A 25,770-nucleotide genomic window follows, 5' to 3' on the forward strand; every position below is an offset into this window, starting at 1 on the left:
ACAAAAAACAGTTTTTCCAAAGGAAAGATTGTGTTGAAGTAGGGGTTGGTTATAAGTAGATTGCAGTATCATTTATTTACTGAATAGCTTCCAGCTAAAAAATATGACTCTAGTTTGGAGAATTATTAGCTTCCATTGTAACAGAGGTTTCCTTTTTTCTGATATATGTGACCATTGGTTGACATATGATTCTTGTGTTGCCTTGTAGAACAATCATGTTACTATTAAACTATTGGAGCCCAACATTACAGCCATCAGTAGCATCTGTGTCACAAGATTGTTACAAATCAGGTTTTATGGCAAATATAACTTAACAACTTTGGGTGAAGTATAAGATTTAACTCATATAAACCAAAATCTCAGTGCTGTATTGACTCCTCTATGTTATAAGGTCATCTGAGTAAAAATCCACATTTTTTACAATAATTGAGGATCTCTAAAATACTTTTCTATCCATTTATTAGTACTGAATCAATCAAATCAACCAACCCTGCTCCAGTACTTCCATATTTCTGACCTTTGTTTTGCTTAATACTTATCGATGAGTTATTGCCATATGCATTATAATTTGCAGTAGTATATTTTGAAGATATTTTAATTGAATACATTTATTTTTACAACTCATACCTGAAGAATACAGCTTTAATTTTAACCACTGTGTGAAATACTTATAGCTTATCAATGGCTGGTATGAATCCAATACAATCTTTATTATGAGTAAATTTTTTATTACTATTGATAGAGTTAAGCCACATTTTCTTTTTCTTTTCTTTTCTTTTTTTGAGACTGAGTCTTGCTATGTTGCCCAGACTGGAGTGCAGTGGCATGATCTCAGCTCATTGCCATTTCTGCCTCCCCGGTTCATACCATTCTCCTGCCTCAGCCTCCTGAGTAGCTGGGACTACAGGTGCTCACCACCACATCTGGCTAATTTTTTGTGTTTTTAGTAGACACAAAGTTTCACCATGTTGGTCAGGCTGGTCTTGAACTCCTGACCTTAAATGATCCATCCACCTTGGCCTCCCAAAGCGCTGGGATTTACAGACATTAGCCACCACACCCGGAAAAACAGCATTTTCAGTGGAGAAAATGCACATTGTAATACCACAACTCCAGAGATTATCAGACATACAATATGGAGGGAGTTTCCTACTCCTTTGCCTGAGAATTACTGATATAGTGAGCCATTTTTACTCAGAAAATATTTCCCTGAAGTCTTCTGAAACAGAAAAAAAAGGTGGGCAATCATTGTTATAGAAGTGATATTAGTAACTCTGTCAGAACAGTTTAATTTGCTGACCCTATAATTTTCAGTACAAAGAGTTGCATCTGGGATGATAAAAGCTTTTCCTAGTTATGTATTTTCAAACTATTTTTGTAGTGGAAAATATCACTTTTGTTACTGAGAAGTAGCTTTTGGATGCCAGGTAGATACAGGACACTGGTTTTCATACTAGGTAACTCACAGAATAATGGTAGCTTTAATAGAAACTAGAAATTCAGAGTGGGGAGATAGTTTGGGTGGTAGAGGGATAATGAATTCAGTTTTAACCATTTCAAACTCAATGTATACAAAGGTTAAGTCTATGTTTTCTCTTTTATTTCTCATCCTTCATGCCTTTCTTAGGGAATAAGGTGGATTGGTGCTAACCATCATTCCAAACCCTTCTAGTGTGCTTTTCTTTATTGCAGAGACTAAAAAGATAAAATCTACACTTCTCAGACTTCTTTGCAGCTAAGATTGAAAAGCATTCAACATGATTGGCAAGGCAGAAGGGAGGCGGGGTTCATTCTTATGCTGCCTTTGTTTTTGTTTGTTTGTTTGTTTTTTAAACTTCATTTAGAGGGGGTCTGGCTATGTTGCCCAGGCTGGTCTCAAACTCCTGGGCTTAAGCGATCATCCTGCCTCAGCCTTCTGAGTAGCTGGAATTAACAGATATGAGCCACTGCACCAGGCAACCTTTGGCTTTTCTAACCAATAAAAAGGCATGTATGGCCTGTAGGCATCTAATTTTTCTGTGGCAATGTTATCAGAAGTCCCAATGTCTGATCACTAGCTTCATGGGTGTTGATAGTCAAGTCACAGACATCAGTTTGCTTGTGCATATCATCATATCATTTTAGGTAAGGTGTGGCTCTGGAGCCAGAAGCAGTAAGGAGGCTTCCTGCTCATGAGAGGATTTTTTTTTTTTTTTTTTGACAGAGTCTAGCTGTGTCCTCCAGGCTGGAGTGCAGTGGCACCATCTTGGCTCACTGTAACCTCCGCCTCCCGAGTTCAAGTGAGTCTCATGCCTCAGCCACCTGAGTAGCTGGGATTACAGTAGCGTGCCACCACTACTGTATAAGTATAGAATAAGCTACCATTATTCTGTGAGTTACCTAGTATGAAAACCAGTTTCCTGTATTTACCTGGCATCCAAAAACTACTCCTCAGTAACAAAAGTGACATTTTTCACTACAAAAATAGTTTGAAAATATGTAATAGGAAAAGCTCTTATCATCCCAGATGCAACTCTTTGTACTGAAAATTATAAGGGTTAGCAAATTAAACTGTTCTGACAGAGCTACTAATATCACTTCTGTAACAATGATGGCCTTGCTAATTTTTGTATTTTTAGTAGAGATGGGGTTTCACCATATTGGCCAGGCTGGTCTCCAACTCCTGGCCTCAAGAAATTTGCCTATCTCAGCCTCCCAAAGTGCTGGAATTAAACATGAGCTGCCATACCCCCACTCATTGGAGAATTCTTATTGGTGGTGACTGACAGAGCAGGAGTACCATCATCTCAAACACTGCCACTTTAAGTTCCAGCTCCCTTTTTAGCCTCATGCATTTCAAGGAAATCACTTCTCTTCTGACTATAAGCAGCCAGAAAGAGCAGAGAGTAAAACAGATAAGACAGCTTGGGCACAGAGGGAGGTGCGGGGAAAGTCTCTTGGGTAACTGCCAAACTTCACCCTCATACAATGGGCCCCAGTAAAACAGTGGGCCTTAATAAGCACATTCCTTTCCCTTCAGGTGCGCTAAGATGGGGAAGCTAAAAGCAGACTCGGGGGAGTATGCCTGCAGCGCAGAAAGATGTATGGGAACAGACACACAAGTCTTCCTCCCAGATAAGCACAGCAAAGAAACACAGAAGCAGTACAAGCCTCTGATAAACTCTCCCACCCTGAATCCTTAAAAACTCTTAGTCTGTAAGAGAATGTGCCTCTGACCTAACTTGGCCAGAAGCCCCCTTGGGTTTTTTCTAAAATAAACCTGTCTTTGACTGTCAAGCCACTTTTTGTGTTTCTTTCCTCTTTCTTTAATTCTTATAGTGACTTCCATAACGTGGCAGCTTTGTAATTGTGGTGGTTTCCTGATTGCATGACGTCAGTATGATCTTGGAGACATAAGCATTAATGTCAGCTTCCCAATTTTTCTATTTGTTTTATAACTGTAGAAACATCAGCTGCCTCTTAATGGCTTAGTTCTTCAATGTGCATTTGGGAATTATTCCTGAAAGTCCAAAATACGCTGTTTCTTCATCCTCTCAAAAATTTTATGAGCTGTTCAATGCAGGTAGCAGATCCCTTTTTGCCAAAACTACCCATCACAAATTGTTCTTTTTTTTTTTTTTTTGAGATGGAATCTCGCTCTGTCACCTCGTCTGGAGTGCAGTGGTGTGATATCGGCCCACTGCAGCCCCCGTCTCCTGAGTTAAAGCAATTCTTCTGCCTCAGCCTCCCAAGTAGCTGGGATTACAGGCATGTGCCACCACACCCGGCTAATTGTTTTTGTATTTTTAGTAGAGATGGCATTTCTCCACGTTGGTCAGGCTGGTCTCAAACTGCGGACCTCAGGTGATCCGCCCGCCTCAGCCTCCCAAAGTGCTGGGATTACAGGCGTGAGCCACCGCGCCTGGCTACAAATTTTCTTTTATGTAATTGAACCCTGATTATACCACAGTTCCCCATTGTCTATAGGATAAGTGAAAAGTTATCCTGACATTGAAGTTGCCCCATAATCTAGTTCCATTCTGTCAACATGAACACTTTTAAAATTTTTATTTTTAGTTTAAGAGAAGGAGTCTTGCTCTATTGCCTAGGCAGAGTGCCATAGGGCAAGCAATCCTCCAACCTCAGCCTCCTGAGAAGCTGAAACTAGTCACATGCAATCACACCTGGCTAAATTTTTGATTTTTTGTTGAGACTGGGTCTCACTATGTTGCCCAGGCTGGTTGTGAACTCCTGGCCTCAAGTGATCCTGCTACTTTGGCCTCCCAAAATGCTGGGATTATAGACATGAGCCACCGTGCCTGGCCGCACTTTTCAATATTAGTCAGATTTTCTCTAGGTCAACAGCACATCATTTCTTCCCTGTGTCTTTGCTTCTAGTTTATCTTCCTGTTGTCTCTTACTTTTAGGTGAATGATGGAGCCTCTGGAAAAAACAAAACAAAACAAAACAAAACAAAACAACTCTTACTTTTAGGTACTGTCTGCAAGCTACCATTTTGATATTTTATCGTTTATGAGTTTCTATAGACACTTGAATTCACAAATATGTTATATATCCTATGCCACATATACTTAATTTAAAATGACCCAAGCTTAGCAAGTAGTATAACAATTCACCAAAAGATGCTCACTCTGTATCATAAGTTACAGCTGAGAAGAAGGCAGGCACTGTTCAAACTATTCTTGATAGCTTTCTTTTTTTTTTTTTTTTTTTTTACAAAGAACTAAAGCATGTTTCCTGTCAGGAGCCAAAAATAAAAAAAGAGAAAACAAAACTGAGAACTAAAGCACTTTAATGCTCAATGTTTCTAATGCTTTTAGTTACAATGTGCTAAATAAGTATTAGTTTTACTATTTTTTCATTTCCCCATAAATTTATAACTGACAGCAAGAGACATGTTAATATTTTGATAATTTTTTTTTTTTTTTGAGGCTGAGTCTCGCTCTGTCGCCCAGGCTGGAGTACAGTGGCGTGATCTCGGCTCACTGCAGCCTCTCTCCCAGGTTCAAGCAATTCTCTTGCTTCAGCCTCCCGAGTAGCTGGGATTACAGGCGTACACCACCACTCCTGGCTAATTTTTGTATCTTTATTTTTATTGTTTTTGAGACGGAGTCTCCCTCTGTTGCCCAGGCTGGAGTGCAGTGGCACGATCTCGGCTCACTGCAAGCTCCGCCTCTCGGGTTCATGCCATTCTTCTGCCTCAGCCCCCACGAGTAGCTGGGACTACAGGCACCCGCTACCATGCCTGGCTAATTTTTTTGTATTTTTTAGAAGAGACAGGGTTTCACCATGTTAGCCAGGACGGTCTCGATCTCCTGACCTCGTGATCCGCCTGCCTGGGCCTCCCAAAGTGCTGGGATTACAGGCGTGAGCCACTGCGCCCAGCTAATTTTTGTATTTTTAGTAGAGATGGGGTTTCACCACGTTGGCCAGGCTGATCTTGAACTCCTGACCTCAGGTGATCCGCCAGCCTCAGTCTCCCAAAGTGCTGGGATTACAGGCATTAGCCACCGCCTCCAGCTGATAATTTTTTTTAAAGGTCATGAAACAATCAGAATTTTTCCCAAGCAAAGATCAGTTTGCATGGTTTCAGCTTACATGGTCTTTTTAAGGGTCCTGTACTACTTTGCAAAGCGATGACTGCCTGAAATTTAAAAACTGTATCCTACATTACTTGCCAATTTTCACTCAGGGTAATTTAAGTCCTCTCAAGAGTAAAATTATAATGCAGAACCATTTTATTAAGCTTTTGAAAATCTTAATGTGTTTTCAATGACAAAATTTCCTTTGTGTGAACAGAAAATAAGTTGACTAGAAGTAAACTATCCTATCTTATAGGATGCAGAACGGAGATCTACAGAATAGTGTTATTTGTTGTGATCTTGAGTTAAGAGAAACAATGTGTACATAATAGAATATAACTATAATTAATAAGCAATGGTTGACACAAAGGTAATTTAGGAAATGTAAAGATCAGTTAATTTATATAGCACTTCACAATTAATGACTCATTGCAGACCTTAACAACTCATAGCATGGTAAAACTATTTTGTAAACATTGCTGCCACCTACCTGTACATTGCAAGCACATTTTATTAACTTTTCCATTATGGTCTACATAGCATAGATAGCATTTCTATTGGAGGATAATTTTTTATCAGAAAAGGATACTTAAATGAATCTCCTTAACAGAGAGACCAACATTTGGCAGTAAGGAGTAAAAGAAAAAAAATTACATTATTAAAATACCCAAATCATAAAACTAAGTCTATTTTATCTTAGCAAATATTGTTATAATTGCGACTATGCTATACTTTTTAGAAGAAATTCATTTTTCACGTGTATTTTTTCTGACAAAATTATATGATAGTCATTTTGCTAATATTTTCACTTTTGACTTTTGCAGAATAAATGTTTTTGCAAAAGTTTTTAGAACTTAAGCAATTTTATTAAGGTCAAGTTTCCCCATCATTTTTCTATGAAATATTTCAAACATACAGAGAAACTGAAATAGTGTTAATAAACACACCAATGAACTAGGTTCAATAATTGTTAATATTTTGCCATATGTATTTAACTATCTCAGTCTCTTTATGATTAACAATTTCAAAGTACTTACAAATATCACAAGACATTTTACCCCTAAATACTTTGATATGCATATCCTAAGAGTAAGGACAAATTACATAAACATAATCACATTATAATACCTAAGAAAACTTTACAATTCTCTAATATCATCTGAAAATTAATTTTTTCATTTTCACTTATTGCTTAATGCTCTTTACAGTTACTTTGTTTTGAACTAGACTCTAATCAAAGTTTACACATTGCATTTGGTTTCCATACAGTGCCTTTGAGTCTCTCTCATTTTCTCTTTCTCTCTTTTATTATCTCTCTCACAGATTTACTGAGGTATAATTTACTGCAAAAGTCACTATTTTGGCCAGGTGTGGTGGCTCATGCCTGTAACCCAGCAATTTGGGAGGCAGAAGCCAGAGGATCACTTGAGCCCAAGAGTTCAAGACCAGCTTGGGCAACATAGGAAGATCCCGTCTCTACAAAAAATTAAAAAAAAAAAAATTAGCAGGGTGTGGTGGTGCATGCCTGTGGTCCCAGGTATTCAGGAGGCTGAGGCAGGAGAATCGTTTTAGCCCAGGAGGTAGAGGCTGTAGTGGGCCTTGATTGTGCCACTGCACTCCAGCCTGGGCAACCAAGCAAGACCTTTCTCAAAAAAAGAAAAGGTCAACTTTTTCAGGGGCACAGTTCTAACTAGGAATTTTGACAAATAGATATAGCCATGTAACTACCATCATAATCAAGACATAGAATATTTTCAGCACTGCAAAAAGTTCCCTCATATTCCTTTATAGTCTTTTTTCCCCCACCCTCCTCAACCCCTGGTAACCATCGATTTGATTTCTTTTCATACAGTCATTGATGTCCAGCTTCTTTCACTTAGTACAGTGCTTTCAAGATTCATCCATATTGTATATCAGTAGTTTGCTTTTATTGCTGAAGAGTATTGCACTGCATTGAGGTACATTAGTTTATCCATTCACCAGGACAGATGCGCATGTTAAGCTGTGGGGTGGGAATGAACACAGACTAATTTTTAAGTGTTAGTTCAGTTGTGAATATTTTTGTGCTAACACTTAATGGAAGACACTTTGGTAGTAAATACCCATACCATAATTATATGATGGAAATCAAAGATCTAAAACATATTCTTTGAAATAGTTTTAAGATTTACAAATTTTAAATTATCTACCTAAAACCATAAGTAACGAAAAGTTTTTTTACTTCTCTTTCAAGCCAAATTTCTGGATACTTTATGTTCCCATATACACATCTAATTATGTATATGTTAATACTTCCATATACTGATATGTAAATACACACAGTCACACACACCCCTTAACTAGGTAAGTAGTTGTGAAAGAAAACTTCAAGATTGTCATAGCAGTTCATAAGAAGTAATCTTTGATGTATTTTGGGGGGAGATTTATAATGACAAACTTGGGTTTTTAAATAAATATTACTCCCCCCATTAATTAGCAATCCTATTTTAGTGTACTAAAACCATGGTGGGCTATTAAGTACTACAACAAGTACATATGGAAGTAAAACGTTTGTCTGGAAACTGTGGAGTCTCCACAACTGTTTTTATAAGAGTACTGCTCCATTTTCTTTAGAACAGTTAATTCTCAACGCCCTCTGTGGCCTGCATTCTAAAGCAGCACAAGCCATTGCATTTCAAATTTCTCAAAGTAACTGTGGGACTTAGTTTCCAGTGGAAGCAGGAGGATATAATTTTACATGTGGGACTTTACATCTATAATCGTGCTTGCTAAAATTTCTTACCCAGAGGCAAAGAGTGTAGTGATTAAGAGCTCAGTTGTGGAGTGAGAATTCTTGGGATAATATCCCATCTTACCATTTAGTGGTGATGTGATCTTGGGCAAGACACTTATCTCTCTGTGTTTCAGTGCCCTGGTTTATAAAACAGGAATATTAATTGTTCTCTTCAATGCATGCGAAGCATTTACAGAACTGGGCATAGAGTATGCAGTCAATAAATGTTAGTGTTTATTATCTATTCCAAATGTGACAGCACCAAATTATAATGTGGACTGATTGGCAAAACTGCCAAACATAGTAAAAAAGGTCTCCATAATGATTCCAATAGCTTTATTATTGAATTCTTACTATGTTCCAAACATTGTGCTTAGATCTTAACAGGAATTATTCAATTACAACGTCTCAACCACTTTAATATTATTCTCATTTTGCAGACAAGAGAATTAAGGAACAGATAACTTAGTTGCCCATAATGGCAGAATTAATGGAATGGAGTGCAATCCAGGCCTAATTTCAGTCATAGTTCCTCTTTTTTTCCTATCAAAAAAATACATAAAATAAAAAATTGGCCTTCATAGGTGACAGCATTTGTTAAAGCACTACATGTTTTAAAAATCTATTAGCTCAACTCCTGATTAATGTATTTATTCAATTAGTAAACTATTTTCTGATTAGAATTTTCTTGTAATTTTAAATAAAATAATAAAATAAGACACAGCTTCATAGAATCATACACTGGTCAGGTGAGAAGTCTTCAGAGCGTCTAATTTACACTTCCATTCTATCACCATGGAAACACCCAGAATGGTGCCGCAATTTTGCCCTCCATAACATAGCTAGTCAATGGCTGGCAGGTTTCAGGACTCTGTATAGAATTCTTTTCAGTGCATCATACTTAAATGATAGATATTTACGTGGGTCATTTGTTGGCAATGCATCATAAAAATATCACCCACATACTTGAAAAAGAATACAAGCCATCATCACCATTATTATACATAATTATTCAATTATTTTCAGAGATGATGGTTAGATGGGCTGGGCGTGGCTGACGAATCTGCATTAGAAAAATCTGTTCAAAAAAAGATTCTATTAAAAAAAAAAGTCGTCTGCAACTTCTACCTCTCATTCTTCCAAGTATTACTTATTATTCCTTAATAGAACTGTTGAGAAGTTTTACATTGGGCACAACGAGCGGTTCTCAGGACCGTGCCTTCCAAATAAAAGCCCAGTCTCGCGCCTGTCCCGGGCGCGGCGCTGAGGAAGAGAGGTGGGAAGAGCAGAGAGGCTAGAGGTAGGTCAGGCGGGGCTGCGGGCGGGAGGGCCGTTGGCCTGGAGCGTGAAGGGGCGAGCCCACTAACGGCTTGCTCCTATTGGACGGCGCGGCCCGTTTTGCGCATGTGCTGCCGGGTTCAAACCCAGGCACAGGCCGAACGTTCTTGTTTGTTGAGGGCGGAGCTAATGGCGGGGAGGTGTTGTTAGCGCGCGCCTTCCGGATCGCAGCTCTCGCGGCAGTCGCCTTAGACTAAAGGGTGTTGCTTGGCCGCCGCCTGGTAGTCCGGCGATTAGTTTCTTGCTCGGCCTCCTGGAGCTGTGGTCCGTGTGGGCTTCCACCTCAGACACTTGCGCTGGCTCAGCGGGGCCGGAACATGGCTGCGTCGGGTCTGGTAAGTGCAGGCCCCCAGCTCCAGGCGAGTGGTTGAGCGGCTGGCTGGGGCACGGGCGCCCGAGGCGGGGGAGAAGGAAATGCTAGGCTGGGGCTGTGGTCTCCGAGGGATTTCAGTGGGAAAGCCACAGGAATTTTTGAAATCAAGTGTGATCGTGTGTCGATAACCAGAGTTAATTTACTGTACTTTTATTATTTCTTAAGTTTTCATGTCGTCATTTCGTCTGTGCCTACGTCTTACTCTTGAGAGGTGCTTGTGATTTCTGCTGGTTTTTTTTTGTTTTTGTTTTTGTTTTTGAGACGGAGTCTTGCTCTGTCCCCCAGGCTGGAGTGCAGTGGCGCGATCTTGGCTTCTGCTTTTTAGTCTAGCTCCAGTTCCTAGGCCTCCAAATAGTTTTCTCCCCATGGTAGAAGTATTGAAACGCCTTAAAAGTGTGCCTTTGCGTCACACTTGGTAGTTGGGAGAAACAGATTATGTAACAAGTATGTCTCGAAATAATTTGACGTTTTCAGTTCTTCTGTCAAAATGGTGGCCTTTTATGCAGTTCTTGAGGCTGATTTATGGAGCATCAGTTATTGACAAACTCTTCTGAAAGACAGCTATCAGTTAAAAGGTACAAGCTGTGAATGACTAATGGGAGCGACAACTCATTTTGTTTACATATTTCTGGACTTCTTTGGTGTTCACTATTCTATATTTCATACTTTGGTTAGGGTTACTATATAAAAACCCGTATCATTTATTTTCTAATTTATCTCCCCTTCTAAGAAAATCTTCAGCTTCGATGATCTCCCATTATGTGACGTTATACATATAAACATAAAGAGTTTATGAAAGAATAATATATACTTTTTACTATGAGCGCATATATTGTTTACATTATATATAATCAGAAAAAAGCAATAAAGCCATTCTCACTGTGGGGAGAGAAGCGGAATAAAGCTTACCAGATGCCTGCAGTTCAGTTTTTAAATGCCTGTCATAACCTTAGAATTGTTTTGAGCCCTTAGGAGATGTTTGGTGTATAGCATGCCCATACTGGATGAAGTTACTTTGAAAATAAATTTTATTCGACTGTATCTTAAACCAAATTGGTGATTTACTTTTCTTTCAGGATCATCTCAAAAATGGCTACAGAAGAAGATTTTGTAGACCTTCCAGGTGATTTATATACTTAAGCTTTTAAGATTATTTTTATTCTCATTGTTAATAGATTTTTAAATGAAGAAAGGAAAAGCTATCACCTCTGACTAATATAATGATTTCTATGCCCACTGATTAAGGGTAGTCATACTAACAGAGGAATGTTAATGCAAGCAGTGCAATGACTTTGTGGCTGTGAAAAAAGAAATTCACCTGATAAAATAGTGGAACCAGGAAGAGGGAGTCTCAGTTCTGACTAAGTGACTGCCATGGGAAAAGCATTTTGTAGAATGAATCAAATGGTAAAATTAGAAAGATGTAGCTTATTCAGTGGGGCAAAAAGAAAAAATAGTACATGCTGTCATGCATTTATTTGTTGAGTGCTTATTTGGGTTGTTTTGGTTCTTCTTTTAGTTGTAAAACCTGTAAAAAGTAAATTTTCTAGTTAAATATTTACAGTAATAGGATGAAAAGCATATTTTTAAAAGTGAAGATGTTATTATGAATAACATCTTGTTTATTGAGCTGTGATTTTAGTAGGTCCAATGGGGCACAGAAGTATGTTCTTTTGTTTACAAGAAGCTTTGATTTCTGTTGGGAAAATGTATATGTATATTTGTGAAATAATTTAATGAACAAAAATTATTACTTGCAATACTGAAGTAATGACTTGTGTATCATAGAGAGTAGGCCTATATATAATTAGGCATTAACTTGCAGTATAGACAGCCATGTGAGAAATTAGGGATTTGTGTGTTGTTGATATTAAGAAAAGCTTTAAAGTTGTAGTGTAACTTTGATGGACCTTGAATAGGTATTTAAAGACTAAGATAAAGTACATTCCAGACATAGGAAGTAACTTAACGAAGGAACCAAAGTAAGAATACATATATTTGTCAGTAGCAGAGAGACCTGATTTATGAAGGTTGAATATGTTGGGTAGAAGTGGAAAACAAGACCATATGAGTTGGATTGAGCCATAAAATGGATATGTTAGGCTTTAGGCATCTATTATAGGCTTGAAAAAGCTATCCTAAACCTTCTGTGGAATAAGGGCTATCTGATGTAAACACACATACACATTTAAAAAAGCAAAGATGTTTGATGTTTAGCTTAAGGAAGGGGCTGTAGTAATCTAGACATGGTAGAGATGCTTTTATGCTAGGGTAATAATGACAAGGGGGAAGAAAAGACGAATTTGATAAATTTTGAAAAAACTGTTGCCTAATGTGACCTGCATTCTAATGGTGACTCTGCATTATCACCTTGGCAAATCTGATCTTTTTGGATCTCATCCTTGAAATAGGTAATAGCAGGAGTGTATTTATAGCTGTGTAATATATGCACCTGTAGGTGGTATTTTGGGGTGGTGTCAAGGCCAGAATTTGTAATAGTCACCTATATATATTCTGGTAGAAAACTGGCCACTAATACTAATTAGATTTACAAACTGCGGTAGGCCATTTGACCATTTTGGGTTTCAGTTTGCCTATCTGCAAAATGAGGGCATAGGATTCAGCTAGGGGTTTTTAACCAGATTTGCACATCAGAATTATCTCCATCACCCTAGGAAATCTAATTAAATTGGTTTGTGGGAAGTGACCAATTATGTGTATTTCTGCAAAGCTCCAAAAGTAACTTTACGCATCTATTTGGATGATAATTATTGGACTGGATGATTTCTGAGATCTTTCAGTTATAAAACTTTACGATGGATGACCTGATAATGCAGTGTGGCTCACAATTTTTAATTACTGCATATATAGTACTTTTCCAGCTCTCAAGAATAATAGGAATGTTGTAGATCAGGGATCAGTAAACTCTGGCTGATAGGCCAGCCAAATGTTTTGTCACAGGTTTTGTTTCAATTTTATTGGAACACAGCCATGCCTCTTTGTTTACATACTGTCTGTGGTTGCTTTTGGGCTAGAATGGGAGAGTTGACTGGTTGTGACAGAGACTATGGTTTACAAGCCTAAAATATTTACCATCTGGCCCTTTAAGCAAAAGTTTGTCCACCCTGTTAGAGATGCATGTCAATTTTATACTGATTGAAATCCAGATGTTCTTCATCAGGTAAATGGTTAAACACTGTGGTACACACATAGCATGGAACACCACTTGACTCTAAAAAGCAATGAAATATTGATACATTCAATTTGGATTGATTTCCATAGAATTGTGTTGAGTGAAAAAATCCAAGGCAAGAGGATACATGTTGTATGATTCTATTTACATATAATTGTTTCCAAATGACAGAATTTTAGAAATGGAGGACAGATTAGTTGTTGCCAGAGGTTAGAAATGAGAGGAGGCAGGAAGGAGATGAGAGAAAGGTGGTTATGATTACAAAAGGACAATAGAGGATCTTTGTGATGATGGAACTATTCAGTATCTTGACTCTGGTTGTTTTATCTGCACCTACAGATGTGATACATTTTGTATATATACACACAAACATGAGTATATTCAGAAATGAGTACATGTAGAAGTGGAGAAATCAGAATAGCATTGGTAGAGTGTATCAATATCAGTATCCTGATTGTGATAATATGCAATAGTTTTGCAAAATATTAGCACTGAGGAGAACTAGGTAAAGTGAACAAGGGGGCTGTATTATGTTGTATAGCTGGGTGTGAATCTACAAGCTCAATATAATTTTTAATTAAAATTTATACTGATTCATAAACTGTTAAGATTAATCAGTGATACTGAATCAGAAATGCATTTGAGAATTTATAGGGAGGAATATGTTACTTGGAGATGTAACTGTAAAGTCTGTTAAAGAAGCATTTCAGGACTGATTGGATTCATTCAAAAAAATTTGTGTTTCTGAGATACAGCAGTAATCTAAAACAGCTTTAGACATGGCTGTTCAACTAAGAAATATTAATTGTTAATGTAGATTATGATATACTAATTCTTATTAGGAAGGAAAGAGTTTACTTGAGGGAACGTATAGACCCTCAAGTACTTGTTTTGTCTTCAAATAGTGAAGATATTTTACATATTAAGTAAATTTACATTTTATAATGAGATGTGGAATTTTCAAATAGATGGTAATATAAAGAAATATCTTCTGAAAATGATAGGTTGTATTTTTCTTTTCTTTATTAGGGCACGTGACCTTAACACAGAGCAAGGCCAGAATGTTCTGGAAATCTTACAAGACTGTTTTGAAGAAAAAAGTAAGGCTTCATTTCAAGATGGAATTTAAGGGTTAGATGGATGAAAATATGAATTTGTCATGGTAATTAATATCAAATGCAGCAAATATGTTCTAGGGTTTAAATATATGGAAAATATTTTCCCTGGTATTTTGAGTTCATGTGCAATCCTTTGTGTACCTTCTGGTATACTTAGGATAATACTGACAAAAAATAATAATTTGACAATAATTTGTCATCCCCTTTAGTTCACATTAGATTACCGTAATCTGGAAGTCCATACATAATTATCATACACAAGAAAAAGTATTTTATTATTTATTTATTTATTGAGACGTAGTCCTGCTGTGTCACCCAAGCTGTAGTACAGTGGCGCTATCTCAACTCACTGCAACCTTTGCCTCCCAGGTTCAAGTGATTCTTGTGCCTCAGCCTTCCAAGTAGCTGGGATTACAGGTGTGTGCCACCACGCCTGGCTAATTTTTGTATTTTTTAGTAGAGACCAGGTTTCACCATGTTGGCCAGTCTGGTCTCGAACTCCTGCCCTCCAGTGACCTGCCCTCTTCAGCCTCCCAAAGTGTTGGGATTACAGGCATAAGCCACTGCATCCAGCCAGAAAAAATATATAACGAAAATAGATGTGTAGAATTCTTGGAATTGCTGGAGAATTTGAGATAATCTTTGATGATTTACATATCTGTTTAAGGAAGTCATAAATTACAGCAAAAACTTTTCCAAGTGCTGATTAGCATCAGCAGGTATTGGAATAAGAGAATAAGCCACCCAAAGAAATAGGGGCAGATGATAGAAAAGAATGTTTTCTATACAAGCTCTGAAAGAAGAGCTGGCATATATTGATACTTCAGGTGTTTTGTTTGCTTTTCTCATTTCCTGATGCTTCTCAGGAACATTTGAATATTGAATTGAGGTCTCTACTTGATTTAAGCTAATTGTGCTCAGTGAGTCAACAGATGGTTCTTCACATGTCATATACAGCTACTTTTAATTGTAACTAATAGATATTACACTATATCTTGTTTTTGAAAATTTCATACTTTTGTTTTAGGTCTTGCCAATGATTTTAGTACAAATTCTACAAAATCAGTGCCTAATTCAACACGCAAAATAAAAGACACTCGTATTCAGTCACCAAGCAAAGAGGTAAGTGATAAAGAAGAGCTGGTATAGGTTTAATATTTTAATGAATGAAGGTGTACACAATGTACTCATGTATATTTTAGTTGTTTGTAAGTCTTATTCTTGAAAGGGAATTCTATATTCCCATTGGCTTTCTATAAAATTTGGAGGTATTTTGTGAAAAGTTTTATTTGATATTTTCTGTTGGAATTGGGATTATGGGAATTAGAATTATCAAATTATAATAAACATTTTTCACTTCTCCTAAAATAATACTCAAATTAGATTTTTAGGAAAAAGGGCAGCGATCAAAGTTGCTAATCAGGTTGACAGGGTTGGTTATATTCTAATAAATGAAGGCACTTCATTATACGGGGAAATCAATCTTCTGTTGATTATTTTAATTGTTTGCTGTTAGTTTGATCAGAAATAAAGTATTGGTTGACTTAACTATACTAAATGGCAGACTTTCAAATAAAGTATTTGAAGCTAATCTAAGGCAAATTATTCAAAAGCACAATACTAATTAGAAAAATCATATAGTGCTAGAAATAACACTTACTAGAAAACTGTAAAAGGCAATCAACATATTAAACATATGTAGCCTTTTGGTTCCAAGCAATGCAGACAAAACCATTTCTTTCAGAATTGAGAGGCCTTCTGAAACATGATAAATTACAATGGTTTTTGATAGTTAAAGCAACTTTAGGTTTTCTGGGATAAACTTGACTTGGTCGTAAAGTATTAACTTTTTTTGATTAGGTTTGCCTAATTTTGAAGATGTTTGCATCTATGTTTATGGATAATATTGTCTTTTTTTTTTAAATGTTCTTACAGGGCTTTGGTATCAAGGTTATGCTAGAGGTTCCTCTTCTAGGTAGAATGCAGTAAGTCACAGAAGGCTAACAATCATGCTAAACCAGCTCTCTAAAAAAAAATGGGAACAAATTTTAGAGATACGAGAAGCTGTGGAAACAATAAAGACTAGCAAAATATAGTCTGTAGCTAATTTTCTTCCCTTCTGAGGCAAAATTCTTCTCTACTGTGTCCCGTTACTTATGGAGGTTTTCCACTCTGGCTGGTAAATTATTCTAGGTCCTTTGTAACTGGGAGGATATTCCCCCTCAAGGCTTCGGGTGGTTCTTTCTCTGGTTTTCTTACAACACATTGATCAACATTTGATTGAATGCTTGAGAGAGATCTGCACATTCTGCAGTTTTCTCTATGTAACCGTCTCCTGTCCAGTACTTTACCCTGCAAATTCTAACCACTTTGGTCTTCCTGAATCCTCAGCTTTGGCTCCTCAACTGAGGATTTCCCCTGTGTGTCACATCCTGGAAATGGGTGATCAGAGGGTTCACCTCATTTGTTTCCCATCTCAAGAATCATTCTCTTTGGTTTTTCAATGTCGTATTTCTTGAGAATCTTGTATGTTTTTTCTTTTTTTAAAATTGATTCAGGAGGGAGGGTAAATCTGGTCCCTTTTAAGACATTGTGCTCTAAAGCCAAGGTCCACTGCAATGACTTCTAAATGACTTTAGGCCAAAGAGGAAAGCATGTTGGGATTATAAAATACTCTGAATGAAGATAATAATATGACTTATCAGAACTTGTGAGATTTAGCTAAAATAGTGTTAGAGGGAATTCATAATTTTAAATGTATAAGAAATAACTTATATAACTTTAAATGTATAAGAAATAAGAAATGTTCAAAATAAAGGTTCTACTCTGTGTTTGTACTGGTCTTGTAAAATGAGTTGTTCAGTATTTTCTCTTTCTCTTTTCTCCTGAAGTGTTTTTATGAACCAGTGTTGTTTCTTTTTCAAATATTTGATGGAATTCATAGGAGTTTTCTCTTTGTGAGAATTTTAAAGTATGAATTTATTTATTTATTTATTTATTTTCTGAGACAGGTTTTCACTCTTTAGCCCAGGATGGAGTGCCATGACATGATCACAGCTCTCTGAAGCCTTGAACTTTTCCTGGGCTCAAACCCTTCCGTCTCAGCCTACTGAATACCTAGGACTATAGGTGCATGTCACCATGCTGGCCTGCTTATTTATTTATTATTTCTCTGTCTATCTATCTGTCTTGAGACAAAGTCTTGCTCTGTCACCCATGCTGGAGTGTAGTGGTGCTATCTTGGCTCACTGCAACCTCTGCCTCCCGGGTACAAATGATTCTCCTGCCTCAGTCCCCCAAGTAGCTGGGGTTACAGGTGCCCACCTCCACACCTGGCTAATATTTTGTATTTTTAGTAGAGATGGGGTTTAACCATGTTGGCCAGGCTGGTCTCAAACTCCTGACCTCAAGTGATCCTCCTGCATTGGCCCCCCACAGTGCTGGGATTACAGGTGTGAGCCACCGCACCCGGCCATTTTAAAATTTTTCTTTACAGAGGCAGGGTCTCACTGTGTTGCCTAGGCTTGTCTCAAACTTCTGGGCTCAAGCAGTCCTCCTGCCTCAGCTTCCCAAAGCATTGGGAGTACAGGCCTGAGCACTGTGCCTGGCCTCACTTTTGTTTTCTTATGAAACATAATACATTAAAATACACAAATTGTGTGTATATTTCATTGAATTTTTACAACTACTACCTAGATGACGATATAGAACATTAAAGATTTAGATTTTACTTAATAGTTTCAGTAGACAATTTAGATTTTCTATTTTTTTAAATGTTCTACTCAATTTTCTTTTTTTAGGGATTTGTTTATTTTATTTAAATTTTCCAGTTTATTTGGATAATGTTGTTTTGTCATGTCTTTTTACAGTCTTGTTAATGTCTGTAGGATCTACAGTTATATCCTCTTTTTTATTCCTGACATTGGTTATTTATACCTTATCTTTTTTTTTTTTTTTTTTTTTAAATTAGAGGTAGGGATCTTGGTATGTTGCCCAAGCTGGATTAGAACTCCTGGGCTTAAGTGATCCTCCCTAAGCTAAGGAATAGCTGGGACTACTGCTCATGAGGCACATGCCACTGTGCCTGCTGTGCCTTGTCTTTTTCATTGGTTAGTTTTGTCAGGGTTTATCAATTTTGGTCTTTCAGAAAACCAAGTTTGGCTTTGTCGGTCCTCTCATTTGCTTGTTTTTACTTTCATTATTTTTTTCTTAATTTTATTTTTCATATAGTCTTTATTTTTATATTATTAATTTTTTCTAATCCTTGAGATGGACGCTTCCAAACAACAGAGACCTTGTAGGTGTTAGGGTTTTTTTTCAGGTAGGGCCTTTCCGTGCAGCAAGCTTGGCCTAGGCCTTCCACATAAGAAATGGAATTTGTTTACTTGATTTGAAAATAAAATCAGACTTAAGACTTATCTATCTTATAGGCTTTTATGTTTGCAAACTTGAGATTCCTAGGTCTAGTTATTACTTCATATTTGTTTGTCTTTAAGTAAAATAAGATATGACTCCATGGGTTTTAACTGAAACACAACCGAGCTTCATAAAATAAATTAGTTTTTCTCTTCTGTTTTCCGGGATAACTTGATTAAGCAAAAATGATCTGTTTCTTCACATTTAGATCATTCGTAAAACATATGGTTGGGGCTGTTTTGGTGGGGATGTTTGTGATTACCACTTTATTCAATGATCTATTACATTTTTTATATTTCTTTTGCCAGTTTTGACATTTTATAATTTTCTTGAAACATTTCCTCTGTTCTCAATTTGTGTGTAGTCAACTTCATGATCTTTCTCATAGTTATTACTCTCTTTTTATTGCTGATTTTCACCTTTTTAAATTATCTGTGTGGTTACAGGTATTTTTCTGTCATTAACATTTTCAAAGAATCAGCAGTCTATTCTAGTTCACTATTTTATTCTCTTCCCTATCTTTTTACATACTTTTGTTCTTAATTTGTTGGAAGAATGATTTTTAAAGCTCAAAGGCATTATGTACATGGAACTTAAAATAGTTCCATAAATTCCACAAAAAAACAGTAGACCCCACTTTTCCTCCTCCAAGTCCAACTTTTTAGTCTTAGCTATTTCTCTAGGTTTGACTCCGTATTTCTAAATAATGTTTATATTGCTGTTTCTTGATTTTTTTTTTCCAGTCTTTGCTATTATTTATTGGCTTTCTACTATGGAAGTTTAGACTTTATTTGTCATGTAGTTTCTACTTCCGACCACAACACATAAACTTCCATTCTTTAGTACGTCATAATTTTTAGTAGGATTAGTATTTAGTGTTTATGGTATTATTACGACTGTTTCAGTAGTCACAGCTATGTAGAGTACTAATGGTTAACTTTTCTTTATGTACAGCTCTTAATTTTCTCTTGATTTAATTTTGGTTTTTCCATTTTTGACTTTCTGTGTACCTATGACTAATTCATCACCAGTTTTCTATGACAAACGTCTAAGTATAAATGTCTTAGTATGCGTAGACACATTAATTTATCATTTTCAGCTTTGCTGTCTCTGTTCTTTTTTTTTTTTCTTCAATCTACCCTTAGACCTATCACATAGGTTTTGTCATGTACTCTCTCTGTATCACAGAGAGTCCCTTTGCTTTTCTCCTGAATTGCAACTCTTATTTCTTGGATCTTAAATCTTCCTTTTTTCTTGGCCTCTCCTTTTTTGGTGGGACTCATCCTTTAGTAGCTTTCTGAGAATTTAAGACCTTAATTGTTTAAAAATACCATGGTTTTACCTTCATGATGGGTAATTTGGGTGAGTACAGAATTCTAGATTAGAAATTATTTTCCTTTAATTAAAAAATAGTATATATTTTTTCATATCAAGCCTCCCTTTTAGTCAGGTGTATTTTCCCTTAGACTTAAAAATGTTGGTTTCTTTTATTTTAGCTTCTCCTGTTGAGAATACTGTTTTGATTCCATGATCCTTTGTGACTATTTTTTTCCTCTTTGCAGGCTTTTAGGATCGTGTCATCTGTCTTTAGTGATCTAAATTTTTATTATATTCCTTGACATTAGGTTCATCTAACCCTTTTCATAAATATTTCTTCAGTTTCTGTTTTCTGCAAGTACCTTTTTTACTTACTTTGCTCATTACCTCGCCTTTTTCATATGTCCAGTGATCCTTAGCTGTCTCCTCTTGTTTGAAAGTGGGAAACTAAAACACATTGGAAGCTCTATATGCCTAGTAAAATCTGTAGACTGGTGGATGTCACTGTGGTGTAGTTTGGTCCATTTCATTGTTGGTGTCCTGGTGTTAATATCTGTAGATTTCTTTTTTCTTGGCCTGGTAAGTATTTCTGACAAATTTTTCCCGCTTGGCGGTTCGAGTCTAACTGCGATTGTTTTCAATTTCAGTCAGATGTGGCAAAGGGGAAAGTGCAGTTTAAGTGCTCCTACTTAATATATCTGGTTTTCGTGTATTGCCCTTAACTTCACCTGTGTCTTATGCCACTCATGTCACAGTCTCTCTGATTTAGAAACTCAAGAGAGTAAATAATCTTCTGATAGGTTTGGGAGGGGCTCTTCGGTTTTACTACCTTCTTTTTTTGAGACAGAGTCCCGCTCTGTCACCTGGGCTGCAGTGCAGTGGCATGATTTTGGCTCACTGCAACCTCCGCCTCCCGGGTTCAAGCAATCTCCTGTCTCAGCCTCTCAAGTAGCTGGGATTACAGACGCCTGCCACCATGCCTGGTTAATTTTTGTATTTTTAGTAGAGACAAGGTTTCACCATATTGGTCAGGCTGGTCTTGAACTCCTGACCTCAGGTGATCCACCCGCCTCAGCCTCCCAAAGTATGGGGATTACAGGTGTGAGCCACTGCGCCCAGCCAGTTTAACTACTTTCTATACACACTTTTTTTTTCTGTGACAAAAGACACATTGAATTATACATGCTTTTAACACCCTCTGTTTGCATGCCTCTTCTTTTTTTTGAGACAGAGTCTTGCTCTGTTGCTGGAGTGCAGTGGCGTGCTCATAGCCCACTGCAACCTCAAGCCTCTGGGCTCAAGTGATCCTCCTGCCTCAGCCTCCTGAGTAGGTAGGACCACAAGCATGCATCACCACTCTTGGCTAATTTTTTATTTTTACACAGAGATGTGGTCTTGCTAAGTTTCCCAGGCTGATCTTGAATTCTTGACCTCAAGTGATCCTCCTGCCTTGGCCTCCCAAAGTGCTGGGATTACAGGTGTGAGCCACTGCATCTGGCCTGCCCCTTTTTTTTAGTGGTGTCTTGCAATTCTACTAATCTTTATAGGTTTCTCCATAAACAGTAATCTGTCTGCTTCTGGGTTTTCTCCATTGCTAGCATGTTTCCATTCTCTCTGGGTTGCTGAATTACCAGTAATTTGCTTTTCAACCTAAAAATGTTTGCTGACATGTCTCATCTACTCCTTTGTCTTTCTCTTCATCCTTCTGAGTTTGTTTTTAAAAATCTTTAATGAGATATTAAGAGAGAGCAGAGATTAAATGAAAGCCTACCTCTGTCTTTTTGTGGAATTGAATTCCATACTGTGGTCACTCAACAGCAGTGTAGTGTATTAGTCCATTTTCACACGGCTGATAAAGACATTCCTAAGACTGGGAAGAAAAGGCGGTTTAATTTGACTTACAGTTCCACATGGCTTGGAGGCCTCATAATCATGGCGTAGGGCGAAAGGCACTTCTTCCATGGTGGTGGCAAGAGAAAAATGAGGAAGAAACAAAAGTGGTAACCCCTGATAAACCCATGAGATCTTGTGAGACTTACTCACTATCACGAGAATAGCACACCCTGATGATTCAATTGTCTCCCCCTGGGCCCCTTCCACAACACAGGGAAATTCTGGGAGATACAATTCAAATTGAGATTTGGTTGGGGACATAGCGAAACCGTATCAGTCTGTCATTTATTTATTTCTCTGCTGTGCTGATACTGTGTCCACACTTCTGCTACCACTTGTGACAGAGGTCCCACTACCATCCACATTTGGTGCTTCACTAAAAGGACTCGGGAGACTTGACATATAGTTGAACTCATGACTGATACTTATTTTTATGTATTTGCTTTTTTAAAAATTATTATTTTACTTTAAATTCTAGGGTACATGTGCACAACGTGCAGGTTTGTTACGTATGTATACATGTGCCATGTTGGTGTGTTGCACCCGTTAACTCGTCATTTACATTAGGTGTATCTCCTAATGCTATCCTTCCCCCCTCCCCCTACCCCCCAGCAGGCCCCAGTGTGTGATGTTCCCCACCCTGTGACCATGTGTTCTCATTGTTCAGTTCCCACCTATGAGTGAGAACATGCGATGTTTGGTTTTCTGTCCTTGCGATAGTTTGCTCAGAATGATGGTTTCCAGCTTCATCCATGTCCCTGTAAAGGACATGAACTCATCCTTTTCTATGGCTGCATAGTATTCCATGGTGTATATGTGCCACATTTTCTTAATCCAGTCTATCATTGATGGACATTTGTGTTGGTTCCAAGTCTTTGCTATTGTGAATAGTGCTGCAATAAACATATGTGTGCATGTGTCTTTATAGCAGCATGATTTATAATCCTTTGCATGTATGCCCAGTAATGGGATGGCTGGGTCAAATGGTATTTCTAGTTCTAGATCCTTGAGGAATCGCCACACTGTCTTCCACAATGGTTGAACTAGTTTACATTCCCACCAACAATGTAAAAGTATGCCTATTTCTCCACATCCTCTCCAGCACCTGTTGTTTCCTGACTTTTTAATGATCGCCATTCTAACTAGTGTGAAATGGTATCTCATTGTGGTTTTGATTTGCATTTCTCTGATGGCCAGTGATGGTGAGCATTTTTTCATGTGTCTGTTGGCTGCATAGATGTCTTCTTTTGAGAAGTGTCTGTTCATATCCTTCGCCCACTTTTTGATGGGGTTGTTTGATTTTTTCTTGTAAATTTATTTAAGTTCTTTGTAGATTCTGGATATTAGCCCTTTGTCAGATGGGTAGATTGTAAAAATTTTCTTCCATTCTGTAGGTTGCCTATTCACTCTGACGGTAGTTTCTTTTGCTGTGCAGAAGCTCTTTAGTTGAATTAGATCCCATTTGTCAATTTTGGCTTTTGTTGCCATTGCTTTTGGTGTTTTTCATGACTGATACTTATTATAGTCATTCAGCCAGGATACACAGCTGGGTCAGTAAGGGAAAAATGCGCATTAGCAGAGTCTGGAGGAATCCATATATAGGCTTCCTGTGTTCCCCAAGGGGCCATATAGAATGTACTCATTCCCTTCAGCAGTGAAATGCAGTAACGTGTATACATTTTTTCTCCTCAGAGAAGCCTTTTGAAACTCAGCCTGTTTTCAGTGGGGGTTGGTCCCATAGGCATCCCCTGCCTACCAAAATTTTACGCACTCCCAGAAGGAAAGAAAGCAGATGTTCACCACAGAGCACAGTGGTTATTTATACAAACAGTCTAGGCAGGCTGGCACAGCAGGTGCAACCTTGTCTGTTGGTAATGGAGGGAACATTCTAAAAGTTAAGTCTCTAGATGGCAACCAAGGGGTAGCTCTGTTAGCTGGCCCTTTAAATATATCAGGCCTCCTATGTTAACTCTTTCCTGCAGAGTGAATCTCAATACTACAGTGTTTTATGTGTCTATTTTGAACTTTACATAGATAGGATTGTTATGTACTTCTGCAGGTTGCTTTTTTTTCTGGTTAAAATAATAATTTATATTATTGTAGTTTATTTGTTCCATTGTTACATATGTAATATGGTATATCTATACTATAATTTATTTATTCAGTAAGTTTATTCAGTCTTCTGTCCACATAGTTGCTGTTTAGAGCAATATTGTTTCTGTGATAGGTTGTATGAAATTTCAGCTTTACTGAATAATGCCAGATTGTTTTCCAAAGTAGCTGTTACTTTAGAAATAAAATAAAAAGTAGCATAAAACTCTTAACAGCTGGTTTGTTGTTTTAGAATACTTGTTTTTCCCCCCATTTAAAAAACAAATATATTTCATCAGAATTGGTAAGTTAATAAAATAGTTCTAATGTTGTATTTCTTCTGTGCTCACTGCCAGAAATCACATTCAAAGTCAGTTCCAGTTTCTTCAAGGAATAAAGAAGCCTCTCTGCAGTCTGTTGTAGAATCAAGTGAAGCCACAAACAGATCAGGTTGGTGGCATCTCCATGGGCATTATTTGCTTGGATATATTTAAAAAATGAGAAATGCTAATGGTGCATGTGTTGCTTTGAGTATGAAGGTCAGGGTCAGCCTGGACAGAATTGTGAATTGTGAAATGGATGAATTTGCTTTTGATTTCCTTACAACTCCATGGTCAGTGCTCTTTTTCTCTCTTCTTCTCCATTTCCTTTAGTCAGTGATACATGCTACTACTTTTTAAAGTTTTCTTTCTTTTTATTTTTCAGATTAAAAGAGTGTTACTCCATTGAGTTAATAAAGGTTTAAAATAAGAATTTAGTTATTACTCCTATCATTCTGCTGAGGTAGCCTTTGAATAGTTCTATACCTTAATTGGTGCCCATAAATGAAAAAAAAAAAGCGTATGTGTTTGTATGTGTCTGTGCCTGTACCTGCTTTCAGAAAAGGCTATTAAAATTTCCTTTTACACCAATAGTGTAAGAGTACCTTTTACCTGATAGTCTATTTACTATTCTACGTTCTTGCCCATTCATTGATATTAAGCAATCTCATTTTTACTTTAGTGTCTATTTCCATGATTGCCAGAATTTGAGCACCTTATGTTTATTGGCTGTTGGATTTTAATTGTTAAATGTGTGACTTTTATAGCTTTAAGTTTGTTTTAGTTAAAAGTTCTGTCTTATCTCAACTTAGATTTTTCGTCTGAAAACCTTTTTTTAAAAAAATAAAATTAAGTCTTTAACCATCTGGAATGTGTTTCGGTATGTAACATCACATAATCTTCTGAGATTGTTTTCTTCGAGGGGGTCGGTTGTGTCAGATCTGTTTATTAAATTTTAAAAAAATCTGTTCTCTTCTGAATGTACTACTTTTATTATATATTAAATCTCACATAACATTCAACATACTTTTGAATTTTGTTATATTTGTTTTTTCCTCTGTCAACACAATACTCTTGTTACTAATAATAGCTTCATAGTGTGTCCTGATATAAATACATTCACTATTCCACTGCCATTCTGCAGCCTTTTTTCTTTCTATGAGCTTATAGTTTTATCCAATTCCAAATAAAATTTTGGAATCCTAACTAGAATTGCATTTAATTTATGTAGTAATTTTGTGAGAATTCACATTTTTTATGTTTTTTACAAAATAAGTTATGTTTCTTTCTTATAAAAATGTTAATCTGGAGCCAGGAGTGGTTGCTCATGCCTGTAATCCCAGCACTTTGGGAGCC

At 37.1% G+C, this 25,770-nt stretch overlaps 1 protein-coding gene and 1 long non-coding RNA gene across 6 annotated transcripts in view; one reads left to right on the forward strand and one right to left on the reverse strand.

The window, feature by feature from the left end:
• Window positions 1-4,032: 4,032 nt before the first annotated feature.
• LOC129058968 (uncharacterized) lies at window positions 4,033-9,678 on the reverse strand. Its single transcript, XR_008524487.2, has 3 exons — window positions 9,484-9,678; window positions 7,433-7,584; window positions 4,033-4,422 (listed from the first exon to the last, which is right to left on the reverse strand). It is a non-coding gene; the product is annotated as an uncharacterized LOC129058968 (long non-coding RNA).
• An 85-nt stretch (window positions 9,679-9,763) lies between these two features.
• The window catches only part of CENPC (centromere protein C), a 121,631-nt gene continuing 105,624 nt past the window's right edge, over window positions 9,764-25,770 (forward strand). For 4 of the 5 annotated variants that reach the window (XR_008524488.2, XM_054553907.2, XM_054553906.2 and 1 more), the window contains exons 1-5: window positions 9,781-10,028; window positions 11,143-11,189; window positions 14,289-14,359; window positions 15,405-15,499; window positions 24,451-24,544. Coding sequence is in view for 4 of the 5 variants with exons in the window: in XM_054553907.2 (XP_054409882.1) it covers window positions 10,011-10,028; window positions 11,143-11,189; window positions 14,289-14,359; window positions 15,405-15,499; window positions 24,451-24,544 (325 nt within the window). In the remaining variant the exon portion in view is untranslated. Of the gene's footprint in view, window positions 10,029-11,142; window positions 11,190-14,288; window positions 14,360-15,404; window positions 15,500-24,450; window positions 24,545-25,770 lie in introns of all 5 variants that reach the window. The other variant, XM_009239962.4, reaches the window with a different exon arrangement.

Source organism: Pongo abelii, chromosome 3, assembly GCF_028885655.2.
Source record: "Pongo abelii isolate AG06213 chromosome 3, NHGRI_mPonAbe1-v2.0_pri, whole genome shotgun sequence".
NCBI classification, from domain to species: Eukaryota; Metazoa; Chordata; class Mammalia; order Primates; family Hominidae; genus Pongo; species Pongo abelii.